The following is a 15,028-nucleotide window of genomic DNA, read 5'->3' as shown; positions in this document are numbered from 1 at the left end:
CTTTACTGATTTCTCAATCTTATTTTCATTCATTCTCTTGGTTGTTTTCTTATCTTTCTTCTATACTAATTACTTTGGTTTCCCATCATTCTTCTAGTCATGTTAAACTCTTGACCTTATTCTCCTTTGAGCACTGTGTAATTTAGTCTTCATTTCTGAGATGATTTCATCTTTTTTCCCTTCCATTTATATTTTTAAATTTTAATTTTTAATTCATTGTGGCTTTTTGTATATTTGAATGCTTCTTTGAGAATATTTACTTCAGTGTGTAGTGTTGTTTTTGCTTCATGGTTGTTAGTAGACTTGCATGTAGTTAACCTATTTTAATTTCTTTAGCTCAGGGATTGGGTGATTTATAAGATTTTTAGTTCAAGAGCATTCTGTTCTGTCAGTGGAGCAAAATGAAATATGTTTTATTTTATTTTATGGTGACAGGAAAAAAGTTGGATATACTCTCATTTATTTGATTTTTTCTTGAGACAGAGTCTTGCTCTGCTGCCCAGGCCGGAGTGCAGTGGCATGATCTTGGCTCACTACAGCCTTTGCCTCCGGAGCTCAAGTAATCTTCCCACCTCAGCCTCCCAAGTAGGTTCTTTTTTGTTTTACAGAACTTACATTTTCAGTAGTTGCTTCATTTTTCTCTGCACCATCCAATGTTCATATAATGCCTCATCTTCTTTAGAAATTTTTAAAACTTTTTAATTTTTATTTTTAACCTTATTTCCTCCCCCAGAACTAATGGCATCTTGAGTAGCCTTCACTTTTAAGTCTCCTTCCTGTAGTCAGTCCTCTGATACACCAGGACTTTTTAAAATCATTTTTGCATGTAGGATAGGCTTCTTTCTGGCTGTGACTTTAGATTAACCTCAGCTTCTTAGATTAACTGCTAGCTCCTTGCTTCTCTCTTTTGTAGATTTCCCAAGGACTGGCCTCACTGTCTGCAAAGGCTGTGGCAGGAGCATGAGGAAGAAAGCTCATTGGTGTATGTGTTTATTTTTCTTCTCAGAGGTAATTTGACACTTGGGTATTCTCTTTCTTTCAGCTACTTCTTAAGGGTATAAATTTTGTTTAGTTTTATTTCTTTTTCTTGTAGGTTCTTACTAATTTTAGAAGATATGTGGGTGATTCATATTTAGACAGTTGCAATTATCCTTGGCTCTCTGAATTGAAAATATAACTTTTAATTACAAATGTTATAGTCATAATTTAAAAAAATAATTGTCTAAGGGAGAGAAAGTTGATGAATCAGAAAACTATTTTGGTACCAGAAAATCTGGTAGTTACTAAATGAAATAAGGTTGTGGAATATCCTCCTTAGTATAAGTATTAATGCAAAAAACACAAAAATCTAGGATGAAATTTTAGAATTAGAACATACATGGAGTCAATTTGCAAAGTTAAAATTATGAAAGAGGCCAAACCAACATGGCAGGAGCTTACAACTTTTGAATTGATGATTTAAAATAATGTAGCTGAGAATAAGAATTCCACCATAAGCAGAGACAGTAGTAGATGGAAAATGTTGTTTGCTTTTAAAATCATACCATGACAGTTACAACCATATTTTGATGAATAAAGAGATTGAAACACTATGCTAATTTTAAGTTACATAGGAATGTATATATAACGGATATTTATGACTGACAAATGGGTAAATTTTAAGTTTGAAAATTACAGTATCATTTTGGTGTCAAGAAGAAAAGGTATTTGCAGTATTTTGAGGGCCGCATTCCTATTTTTCCACACAGGAGATTAGGTTACTCAGAAATGTAGGAGAGAAGCAAGTCAAGGAATAATGCTTGTTTCTTTACCTTCTCACATCAATCACCTTGGTAAGTGTGCTTTTGAGTTTGAAAATTGGGACAACTAAGATAAAACTTTTATGTGTAGAATACTATTTTCAAAGTCTTCAAGCATGCTTTAGTTAGTGCTTGCATTTGAGTGGCTATGGATAGATGCCATTATATTTATTTTCTAAAGGGCCCCAAATAGTGAAACACCATGTTTTTGTTTTAATAAAACATTAAACATGTAATGGAAAATGACTTTAGTAAAAGACATTGTGTTGGCTGGTGAGTCACCCTGGCTCTGACTGTGTTTCAGCATCCTCAACAGCCAGGATTACTTTCCCAAAAACACGTGCACATGGATCGCTAATGATAAGTAACTGTTTCTCCAGATATTTTAACGCCTTTTTTTTTTTTTTTTAGGAGTCTCACTCTGTCACGCAGGCTGGAGTGCAGTGGCATGATCTCGGCTCACTGCAAGTTTGCCTCCCAGGTTCACGCCATTCTCCTACCTCAGCTTCCCAAGTAGCTGGGACTACAGGCACCTGCCACCACGCCTGGCTAATGTTTTGTATTTCTTAGTAAAGATGGGGTTTCACCGTGTTAGCCAGGATGGTCTCTATCTCCTGACCTCGTGATCTGCCTGCCTCAGCCTCCCAAAGTGCTGGGATTACAGGTGTAAACCACTATGCTGGGCCCCATTTTAATGCTTTTAAAAAATTATTTCATGCTCAACAGGACAATTTCTAGAGAACAAATATTATTTTCAAATTTTACCATTTAGAGATTAGGCACATGCCAATTTTCACATACAGAACATTTAGAGATAAGAAAGAAAAAATATATATTACTTAATTTCACAAAAATTGAGAATATTATAAAATAGTTTTAGTCAGAGTAAATATACCTTTATTTGAGAAATAATTGTGTGAAAATTCTTATCATCCTCGAATACGGCTGCTAAACTTGGCCCAGTTCCACAGGTTTTTTCTTCAAGTTTGTTGTTAATATAAGGGCTGGTGAAAGCATCAAAATACGAATCAGGCACGAGATTAGGAACTGATAACACAGTGTTTTGACAATGATTAACTGCACCCAAAATACCATCCTGTCAACGAGAAAGGCATAAACATAAATGTAAATGCGCATGTTTATAAATTCTTTTGAATTTTATGAAATGCTAAAATAAATAAGAATAACTTATTCAACCAGGCTGGGTATTGTGCTGATTCTGAGTGTACAACAAATCAAAAGACATGGCCCTACCTTCAGAACATATGTTTTCTAATTGAGAGAGACAAAAAAATTGCAACACATGGTGATGAGTTCTACATTTGAAGTGTGAACAAAACACTAGCAGGTCACAATGGAAGGAAAGCCAAGGAAGTCTATGGGAAAATTTAAAGGGAGGGTTAAAAGTTTATATTCTTTGAGTAGTAATTTATATTCCAGAAAGCTAATCTATGGGAAAAATAGAAATGTAAACAAAGATTTATGTGCAAGGACAATCACTGCAGTATTTCTTGTATTAATAACTAATCAGAGAAACACTTAAGTGTTCAAAAGTAGAAGTATAGTTATATAAGTTCTGGTGCCTTTATACAATGGAAAATTACATATCCTTACAAAATGGCATCTCCCAAAAATAATTAATGACATGAGAAAAAGCTTATGATATAATGTTAAGTTTGAATAAAAGAGAGTGAGCAGGATATAAAACTGGTATATCATATTATCTCAATGTAAATATGTATCTATATCTATCTCTGTAGATAACCTCATGGTAAGTTATGTATGTCAGCATATCAGTATGCACTAAGACAAGACTGGACAGAAGCATATAAAAATGTTAATGGGTTTTTATTTTTGGTACATAATATTATGGATTATTTTAATAATCTTTTCCTGTGTTTTTCAAAGTCTCTTCAATGAGCATGTTTAGTTTGTAATTTATAATAAATATAAAGTCTAATTAGAGAAAATGAGATAAAGAAAAGGTAAGTCTTTAAATGAGTCTCAAAAGATGAAGAGGAGCTTGTCAAGTATATCAGACAACAGTATAATCCTTGCTAAGTCATTGTGTGTGGGACCCAAGGGGCAGGCAGGTGAGTCATTTAGGTACTGGAGCATCAGCACTGCAGTGCAGAAAGAGGATACTCTGCAGACGCAGTCAGCCCCTTCATGAAAGGCCTTGTGCATGATGCCAGTATTAGCGCATGGGCCAGTAATCCCCAAACTGTGACTGGGGGCTACCCAGAGGATAAAGGGTCCTAACTTCCAAGGTAAATTTGAGAAGAAATCTTGAGTTACACGAAGTTAAACAGGAATTTTCTCAGGACCTGCTACACAGGATTTTTTATATCTGTAATATACAAATGTATATCACAACCCCCTTTGTCTTGGAATACTTATCAACAACTCACAGAACATCTTGTGAGAGATGCTACTACAGGCAATGGAGAAATTTTAAGCAGGAAAGGGACATGATTAGATTTGCTTATGAGAATAATCTAGCTGTCAGCAATGTGGAAAATGGATTAGAAGGGAAAGAGGCAGGCAGATGAGAGCAGACTATTTCAGCGGGCTAGAAGAGAGATGATGAGGTCCCAATGGAGAAGAGTGGCAGAGTGGGTGCAACCATGGTTCAGCACACAAGAACTGATGACCTGATCTCAAGGAGGTAAGGGAGACTCTAGGGGAACTCCCAGATTGCTGGCTTGGGCATCTGGGCATCTAGGAGAACTCCCAGATTGCTGGCTTGGGCACCTTTCATTGAGATGGAGACAGGGAAGGAGGAGCAAGTTTTCGAAGAAATTGATAAGTTCCATTCATATTGGTGAATTGAAGTTAACTGTAGGACATTCAGGTGAAGATTTCCAGATGACCATGAATGAGACTTAAAAGAAAAGTAGTGGATCTATAGATATAAAAGAGGCTCTTGGAAAGATGACTGAGAAGGAAAAAATGTTGCTACAGAAATAGAAACCAAAGGAGGAGTCTATTTCAATTAAACCAAAGGAGAAGTCTATTTCAATTAAACCAAAGGAGGAGTCTATTTCAATTAGCAGAAGCAGTAGACAGAATCAAATGCAATGGGAGGTTTGTCTCACACAGCAAGAAATATTAGAATTCAAAAGTATATATTGAATCAAGTGTTAGGAAACCATAGGTAACCTAAGCAAGAGCAAAGTAAGAGATCATGACTTAGGTATATAATTTTCCTTTAGATTAATCTCTGTGTGTATGTGTGTTTGGAATCATAGGGAATGATTAAGGCTAATGACTAAAATTGTAGTGAAAAAATAGAAAATTTATGAATAATAATCCTATTTATACTTCTATTGTCTGATTTTTTGGTTATATGAAATAAAATCTTATTTTGGTATGGATGGACAAGCATGTTAATTATTCCCAAAGCTTGGCCATGTATGTTTCATATGTAGAAGTTAAAAATACCCATGTGGGGAACAGGGTCCTGTAATAGGAAATGGAAAGGGTATTCAGTTTTTTGAGGACCACCCCTTGGGGGTAAAAGACAGCCAGCTGCTTGTGAGAAAGCCTCCTTTTGTCATCTGCAGTCCAGGACACCTGCATCCCATGTGAAGGACATGAGTCTTGTGGCCAGGAAGGGACATGAGAGTCCAGTGCCTCTTGGCATGGGAGCTCTTGAGTGAGCTTCCAATCACAGGGACCTCAGTAGTCTGTTTGTCATTGTAAATGCCTTCAAACTGCCTATCCCATAAATTACAGAATCATAGACTGCTGGAAGAGGAAGCAACGCTAGAACTCATATGACTTCTCATCATATAAATGCAGAAACTGAACCCCAGAAGTGGTTTTCCCAAAGTCAAATAGCTTATTAATTGTAAAGCCAAGACTAAAATCTAGAGATCTTGATTACTAGTGCTTTTGAATCAGAGTACAGCAGCTAACAACAGAAGATACAGACTTTGACTGGTTTACTAACCTATGCACCTATGCAAATAAGAGGCAGAATTCTAAGATGACCCCCAAAATTCCTGCCCCTGTATACACATGCTGTTCAATCCCCTCGTTTTGAGTGTGGGTGAGAGTTGTGAATATAATGCGATGCCAGTCCCATGATTAGGTTATGTGATGCGGCAAAGGTGGGGGGATATTGCAGGGGCCCAACTCAGTTGTTTTCAAGTTAGTCAAAAGTGATTATCCTTGATAGATGTGACTGAATCAAGTGAAAGCCCTTAAAAGAGGGATTGAGGCCTTCCGAAGAGAATGGTCCATCTGGCCTTGAAGAAGTGAACAGCCATATTGTAAGCTGCTGAGAGAGTGGGCCACATGGCAAGGAACTACAGATGGTTTCTAGGACCTAAGTAGGGTGGTCCTTGGCTGACACCCCTTAAGGAAATGGGGATCCCAGTCTTTACAGTTGCTTAGAGCTGAATTCTTCCAGCAGTCTGAGGGAGACCAAGACCTTGAAATAGAGGATAATCTGAGTAGCCAGCGAAGCTCCTGACTTACAGAAACTGAGATGATTCATGGAGGATGTTTCCAACTGCTAACTTTGTGGTAACTTGTTACACTGCTATAGATAACTAAGACAACAAAATTCTCTAGGATCCAGCATACCTTTAAAAAGATTTCAAAAATGGTATTTACAGGCTGGGCATGGTGGTTCACACCTGCAATGCCAGCACTTTGGCAGGCAGAAGCAAGTGGATCACTTGAGCCCAGGAGTTCAAGACCTGCCTGGCCATCATGGCAAAGACCCATCTCTAAAAAAAAATGGCCAGGCCTGGTGGCATACACCTGTAGTCCCAGCTACTCAGGAGGCTGAGGTGGGAGGATTGCTTGGGCCTGGGAGGTTGAGGCTGCAGTGAGCTAAGATCACATCACTGCATTCCAGCCTGGGTGACAGAGTGAGTCCCTGTTTCAAAAAAGAGAGAGAGAGAGAAAGGAAGGAAGGAAGGAAGGAAGGAAGGAAGGAAGGAAGGAAGGAAGGGAGGGAAAGAAAGGAAAAGGTATTCACAACAGAGTGATCTCTTGAGTTGTCCTTAAAGGGATCCCTATATTCACTTTTAAATTTTGTATAGAATGTTTTCCTGTACCTTACAAAGCCTCTAATCTGACTCAAGTTAAAGATAATGTGCTAAACTTTTAGATAGTTTATATATAGCTATAATGCTGTGACAAAACAATGCTTTCTCTCTTTCTCATGACCATCTTGGAGTAGTGACAACTGCAATTCTGACAACCAATTGACAGCAAAATAGCTGCTTCATTTTCCAAAAAGGTGCTTGCATGTGAGTAATACATGAAAAACACACACCAGAAAGTCTTCCAGAGAAGGCTCAAAGAGAAGTGACTGGACCGTCAACATTAGTTCTGTGAGAAACATGGGGATGAGAGATTCATCTTCTTCTTGCTTTTCCACCACAAGGGTCCCCTGAAATGAGTATATTTACAGTGTTATAAAGACACAAGTATCAAGGTCTAAAACAAAATAAAAAAACAAGGGACATGTAAACTGAAGTTTATATAATTAGCTGAATTCATAATCTTGGCATGCGGAAAGTGTTTCAGAGAATAATAAGGAACAGAAAGAAAAAAAGGCAAATATTGAAAGGCTACATAAAAATTTAAACCTTTTCTCCTTGTAAAAATACTACCAACAAAATGGAAAGGTAAACAATAAACTAGGAAGACATATCAATAATGTATATAGCAGATAAAAAGTTGATAATATTTTAATAAAACTATAGTTGATATACTTAATAGGACTATATGCCAATAATATATTAATGAATCTTTACATAGAAATGTATTCAAATACATATATACTTAAGTAGAAAAATGGGCAAAGGACATAATCTGAGAATTCTTGAAAGCAAAATAGAAATGATGAATTCACCTCCTTATTCTTTTCTTCCTTAAAATAGTTTATTCAGTAACAACATTTGCAGAGAGTTTATGTGCGCCAGGTACAATGCTGAGTATTTGTGTAATTCCCACACCAACCTTCTTAAACAGGTTCCCTTATTGTTCCCATAGGATGAAAATGGGATTCGGAGAAGGTAGAATGTTTCATCCAGATCATACTAGCTAGTAGGCGGCAGACCAGAATTCAAACCCTGATATTTCTGATTCCTAGACCCATGCCCTTATTCCTGCCCTGGGGTCATAATTACAAGAATACAACATTTGAAGGCAGTGATATCCCACTTTGTATATTACTGATGCAGATTAAAATGAACGGTAATATTATTTAGTATGCATATGGGTAAATGCTTATTCTTTTTTTCTTTTTTTTTTTTTTGAGATAAGAGTTTCACTCTTGTTGCCTAGGCTGGAGTGCAATGAAGCGATCTCAGCTCACTGCAACCTCTGTCTCCTGGGTTCAAGTGATTCCCCTACCTCAGCTTCCTGAGTGGCTGGGATTATAGGCACCCACCACCACGCCCGGCTAATTTTTGTATTTTTAGTAGAGATGGTGTTTTAGTATGCTGGCCAGGCTGGTCTCGAACTTCTGACCTCAGGTGATCCACCCACCTGGGCCACTCCCAAAGTGCTGGGATTACAAACATGAGCCACCATGCCTAGCCTAAATGCTCATTCTTAAACATTGCTGTAAATTGACAAAGCTTTCTGGAGAGTATATGTCAGTGTGTATGTATCAAAAGCCTTAAAAATGTGCATATTTCTGACTCAATTTCACATCTAGGAATTTTTTTCTAAGGGGAAAAAATCTGAAATGTGTGAAAAATGTACAGACAAGGATACCATTTAACAGCATTATTTGAAATAGTGGGAATGTGATCAATAATTGAAAATTATTTACAAGAGTATATTTCTCTGTGAGAATATCACGTGGAAAAATAAATGTTGACTGGAAATATTTCATAATACTGTATTGCTGAGAGGAAGAAGCAAGGGATAAAGCAGTAAGGAAAGTATATCTTTTTTTCCCTTTGAAGTAATTATCTTTGGGTAGTAAAGGTGCTTTTCTTTGTATATTTCTGTGTTTTCCTAATTTTGTCACTTAGCATAAATTACTTTTAGAATAGAAAAATAAATGTGACTTTTAAAATTTTGATACTATTTATAAAAAGGAGAAATTCAGAATAGGGGAGGAGAGAAAGCTATGAAAAGGAGTACATGACTATGATTTAACTTTTGGAAGAAAGGGAAACTAAGGCTGAGAGCATCAGGTCTTGTATAATTAGGTTTCTGTGGAGCAGGAGACTTAAGCTGTGAGGGTAGGAAGTTAGATGAAATGAGATGAGCATGTTTTGCTCACCTTGATGAAATCAGGTGAGCATGTAGGTATTCTGGAAGGAAGCTATTAGTACTAAGGATGGAGCTAGGGCAAAACTTACTGGAAATTTGAATATGAGATAATATGATCTTTCTTTTAGCTATGCTGGAACGCACGAATTTGTACTACTTCGTCCAAACTTCTCAAAGTACTCTGTGTCTTTAAGATCAACATCCTCATAAAAGGCCATTCCCTCAAAGCACAGTAATTTGCTTCTTTTCACCTCTAAACTATTGTTTATCTCTTTTATTTATACCACTTTTCCTGCTTCTCCCTGCCAGTTTATGCCCACAAGGAGCATTTATGTCCCCACGAACTATAAGCTTTGGGGGACAAAGATCCTATCTATGCTTTTCACCACTATCTACTCAACATCCAGCACAGGAATTGGCACAGAGTAGGTACTTAAGAAATATGTCAATGAACATATGAGTAAGCTTTAGCAAGTTCCTGTGACAGGAACTTTCTCTCAGTATGGTGGATTTTTACTCTATTATTAGATACTTGTTGATATGCTGATTTTCAGTCTGCCATTTCATGTGTATTGTAGACTTTGATTATAACATGAAATACTCTATGCCCGGGGTCCCCAACCCCCGGGCCATGGACCAGGTACAGGTCCAGGCTGCGCAGCAGGAGGTGAGCAGAGGGTGAGCGTTACTGCCTGAGCTCTGCCTCCCCTCAGATCAGTGGTGGCATTAGATTCTAGTAGGAGCCCAAACCCTACCGTGAACTGTGCATGTGAGGGATCTAGGCTGCATGCTCCTTATGAGACTCTAACTAATGCCTGAGGATTTGAGGTGGAACAGTTTCATCCCGAAATCATCCCCCAGAGTCTGCAGAAAAAATTGTCTTCCATGAAACTGGTCTCTGGTGTCCAAAATGTTGGGGGCCGCTGCTCTATGCATTTCTCTCTTTTTTTAGTGCACAGAGAATAGCATAATTCATAGAGCATAGTTTGTGCTCCTCAATAAATGCTGACCAGTAAAATATTCTTAATTTTGTGTGACTATACCTTTTTATCAGGGACTTCAGGCTTCTCTTCAGTCATCCATTTCTGAATGACATCTGCTGAAGGTGTTCGTTTTAGCTTGTCAGTGAGATGGTTCAAAAGCGAATTAACAGCATTTACGGTTAAGACATGCATTGTGTTCTCAATTAGATAGTCGTTTAGACGAATAAAGCTTGAAAAGAAAGAAACAAATACAACTTCAGTTTTTTATATTCACTACATATTTTTGACAGTGCCTCTAAAGCAAATATTCAAAATGTAAAATATCATAATTTCTCCTTGAATTCCCATTTAATTATACTACAATATCAGATATGTATTGTCCAGAAGAGTTGTTCTTAGATATTTTTCCTTTTAAAACACAAATATATTCAAATATGTAGCATTAATTCAGTTAGATGTTCTAACTTTTCAATAGAATATTTAATGAGTAATATAGCTGTTAGGGAAAATGCATCTAGTTTATCTAGCTAAAAGGGCCATAATTTTTTTAAAAGATGCTTTAAAGGAGAAATCAATGCATACAACATCTGTAACTTGCATTTTAATAGTAAAAGTGTAAAATTTTTGCTATTGAATAAATGTTGATGGCAATTGCTAACCCAAAGGTTTGAATTTTATGTTTCCTTACTTGAGTGCTTACTTAGAATGCAGACTGAGTCAGCAAGACATTTAGAATAGTTCTATTCTGCCCAAGTGGAGCTCTAAGGACTCTAATACTTTTAGGCCCACTATGGTAGCCTCAGAGACTGATTCACTGATTTCTGTTGCTACACAGATATTTTCATATATAAACTGAGATACAGTTAAGATGTTTTACATAACTGCAAAAGTTGGATTAAGTCTGTGAGGACTGAATAACAATAATCAGTATTTTATAGTTCCAAAGACATGAGGTTTTAGAATGATGGGAAATCCAAATTCTGGAACAGTCAAGGTCAAGATCCAGTTGGGTAAGCAGGTGTCAGAGCTAGTGCTAATGAGAGTCCCCTGGTAAGGTCCTAGGAGGGATATCTCTCTCTCTGGCTCCCAGTGGTAAATACCATTTTAGGGATTGGGTGCACCTTTGTGAACTTATGCAGCTGCCTATAGTTCTTTTGTGACCAAAAAGATGGAGCAAGTCCTCCAGGCCCACTTGAGGAGGTCCATAAATCTGTGTGCCTGATTTCTCTCTGCCACAGCCTGCTGTACTGCAAGTCTCCATGCCCAGGCTGGGCCAGAGGGAAACAAGGCCAGAGAGATCAAAGAGGAGCTCTTGGTCTTGGCCTCATGCTCTGTCTCTACCAGCTCACGGTCCCAGAGCTGCTTTGGTTGGTGGCAGTTTGAAGAGGGGGTCTTCTGGGCCGTGCATTCAGGTTACCATGTCCCACAAATTTCTCATCACCATTCATGAACAATGTGGTGAAGGGTTCCATTTTTTTTTCCAAGTGAGACATTACTCAGGTCCTAGAAAAGATTCCACTTTTCATTTTAATTTTTTATTGTGTGTACTTAAGGTATACAACATGATGCTTTGATATACATAGTGATATGATTACTCCAATTATGCAAATTAACATACTCATCACTTTCTGGGGTTTAATGTTTAATGAAGCTTAAGATGGATACTACAATTTTGCTTGAAAATGAGAATAGTCTTACCACGTCAGCCTCATGCAATGATGCCTTTTGCTGGCCTGTTCTGTATACGTCATTTTCTCAGAGTCTCCGTAAGTGGGCAACTCCCATGGCATATTAATGAAACTTATACTGCTCTGCATTTTATGATAATCTAAGAATAACAGAAGGCACAACAACAAGTGTACTTGTATAAAAGTTCCATCTCTTTCAATATGATTCAAAGAAAAGATAAATAAAATTCAAAAACAACAAAATATTTTGGTACATGAAGCATTTCAAACCTGCAAAACAGCCCAATTATCCAAAATAAGTTTACATCAAAGGATTTCAATTCAACAAGATTGTAGACAGTTTACTGACATTCTCATTAACAGGATTTGATCTGCCTACTATGCTACCTCTTTCCTAGGAACAGCTTTACCCTCCTTTTCTACCTATTATTTAGTCATCCTTTACAGTACATGCCAACCGAGTCAATCCTAAGGTCAATCCAGTCCCTTAATTTTAACAAACCTATTATATGTGCTAGTAGACTGGACGTACCTTTAAGCAGAGAGATGCTGAGTCCACTCTAAAGTGCTTATTAATCAAGATTCTGTATGCAGTTTAGAAATACTATATACAAACAGGAGTAATGGGAGAAACATGCAGTATTTTCTATTTCCCTCCCTTCCACAAAATATATTAAATTTATAACATCCATCAAATGTTTGGAACAATTCAAACATAGAATCATTATTTAAACTTAAGAAAAGTAAAATTAAAAAGGGCTGAAATTTTAGAAAGCCACTACTTCTGATATATTGAGGTTCTTTCCCCTTCATACCCTCAACAGGTCCAAAAGGACAGTCATCAGGAACAAATCCTGCAGCACGCAAAGCAAATCGACAAGCCTTCCTGACTACATATTTTGCCTCATTTCGAAATTCTCCCAGGCGTTCTGTCACCTAGATATTGTTGAATATGTACAGTTAGTGATACTGAAGTATCAAAAATAGGGAAAAAAGCTTTGATTCTTATAGACAAAATTTGTTACCTCTGCTAGGCGTATGACTTGTGCGGCCTTAAATTCCTGCAGGGTGTACGTGTGACACTTTTCAATATAACAGAGTCCCATAAAACTCAAATAATAACACAATTCATTTATTTTAAGAAGAGCTGGTCGCAAATGCTGAATGAAAATAGGAATTTATTATTTAGTAAAAATATTCTGTACTTTAAAAGTATAAACATTCAAAAAGCAAGAATGGTTATTAAGGATAATAAACACCTCTGTGTGTGAACTTTTGCTACAATTACAAAATACATATGTTAAAAGATCACTTCTATAACTCTTTTCTAAAAGTATTCCTTGAATTATCATATTTAATTTGTCCGAATTCCTTTCTTTTGATTTTGAAAACACATACATGCCTTTCAGCTATTTAAGGAATACGGCAAGTGATTTAAGGAATTGAGGGCAAGTAATAGAAAACTGGGTGTTACCTTAAGTACTTTACAATGTCCAGTTATAATGATAATGGAAAGGCCCATCTATTAACTTAAGAGGCTAGGACACAGAAGAAAGTCAAATTTAACATTAAATTGTTATTGGGTAACAAGTTGCTTTGGAAAACCGCTCCATGTTTTCTCAAAAGGTTAAACATAAAGTTGCTAATGACCCAGCAATTCCACTCTTACGTACGTGCCAAAGAAAAATGAAAACATATGTCTAGACAAAAACTTGTACATGCATGTTCATAGCAGCATTATTCATAATAGATAAAAAGTGGAAACAATCCAAATATCCATCAATAGATGGACAAATAAAATAGGTATATCCAATATAATTTGCCAACTTTTAAAAATGCTATGCTACAACATAGAAGAAGAACCTTGAAAACATTATGTTAAATAAACAAAAGTCAGTCATAAAGGACTACATACAGTCCTTGTGTATCCTCGGGTTCCACAGTCATGGATTCAACCAACTGTAGATTAAAAATGTAGTAGGGTATACAATGCTTGTGTCCATATTAAAGATGAATAGACTTTTTGGGTCATTATTTTCTAAACAATATAGTATAATAACAATTTACATAGTATATACATTGTATTAAGTATTAAAAGTAATTTAGAGATGACAAAGTATATACGAGGATGTTTGTAGGTTATATACAAATACTATGCCATTTTATATAAGGGACTTGAGCATCCGTGGATTTTTGGTATTTGCTGGGGTGGTCCTGGAACCAGTCCCCCAAGACACTGAGAGCCAAGTGTATTGTATGATTCCATTTATGTGAAATCTACAGAACAGGCCAGTCTATGGAGATAGAAAGTAGATTAGTGGTTGCCTATAATTGGGGGAAGGGACAGGAAGGTCAGAAAGAAATAGAGTGACCACTAAAGGGTAATGAGGTTTCCTTTGGAGCGATGCATATATTCTAAGATTGACTGTGGTAATGGTTGATCAATTCTGTGAATATACTAAAAATAACAGAACTGTGTACTTCCGATGTGTGAATTGTATGGTATGTAAATTATATATCAAAACTGTTATAAGGAAATGATGTAGGCACAGGTGCCAACAAAATTGGTTATTTAAAAAAAATCATAAAAAGAAAACAAGGACAGTATGTCTCCCTTCAACCTTTTCTAGGGGAATCAGCCCTAGTTAACTAATTATAAATATAAGACTAGTGGTAAGTGTGTGGGTGATTACAGCATTTAATACACACTTAAATGACTGCAATGATTCTGTTATTTAGGCCAATCCTTGCTTAAAAGGATGAGAGCTTTCTAGTCTGCTGGGACTAAATTTAAGAGAAGATACTATAAAGGCTGAAACACCACTGGTATGAATGATGGACACAGAATGAAAACTCTCAGCACAATAAGAGAACATGCCTCAAGGATTGATAGAAGACAAATCAAGAATGAACTATTTTACATACCTAGCAACACATGTATGATATATGTAGTGTTCAAGACATGGTAAAAGATGAAAGATGGTAAAAGAACTTCAAATGACTGATGGATCCTTAATGAAATTTGAGTTTCATGTCAAGAAGGACTGGAATATTTTTTCACAATTCAGAATGCACAATGGAATGGATGACTTGAGATAGTCCATCTTATATATTTGTCTTGTACTAATGTTTATGTTAGCCAGAGACCTTGAATGTTTTCCTATTGTGTGACTGGCATGTTGATAACAGTCTTTCATATTACTATATGCAAAGTGAAGGAAATGACTAGTAAAAAGCAAACTTGAGATACTATCACAGAAATAGACAGCTGAGGACCAGAACTCTGAGTGTGACGGTAATGATGATT

At 36.6% G+C, this 15,028-nt stretch overlaps 1 protein-coding gene across 10 annotated transcripts in view; it reads right to left on the bottom strand.

The window, feature by feature from the left end:
• The window catches only part of LOC105465361 (dynein axonemal heavy chain 6), a 383,399-nt gene that overhangs the window by 276,572 nt on the left and 91,799 nt on the right, over nt 1-15,028 (bottom strand). For all 10 annotated transcript variants that reach the window (XM_011713768.2, XM_011713766.3, XM_011713767.3 and 7 more), the window contains exons 6-11: nt 12,747-12,881; nt 12,537-12,657; nt 11,732-11,861; nt 10,094-10,262; nt 7,093-7,209; nt 2,695-2,895 (exon numbers count right to left, since the gene is read on the bottom strand). In XM_011713768.2, coding sequence (XP_011712070.2) covers nt 2,695-2,895; nt 7,093-7,209; nt 10,094-10,262; nt 11,732-11,861; nt 12,537-12,657; nt 12,747-12,881 — 873 coding nt within the window. The remainder of the gene's footprint in view (nt 1-2,694; nt 2,896-7,092; nt 7,210-10,093; nt 10,263-11,731; nt 11,862-12,536; nt 12,658-12,746; nt 12,882-15,028) is intronic.

This window comes from Macaca nemestrina, chromosome 13 (genome assembly GCF_043159975.1).
Source record: "Macaca nemestrina isolate mMacNem1 chromosome 13, mMacNem.hap1, whole genome shotgun sequence".
Lineage (NCBI taxonomy): Eukaryota > Metazoa > Chordata > Mammalia > Primates > Cercopithecidae > Macaca > Macaca nemestrina.
Note: the sequence above shows the minus strand (reverse complement) of the source record. Positions and strands in the feature narration are given on the sequence as shown.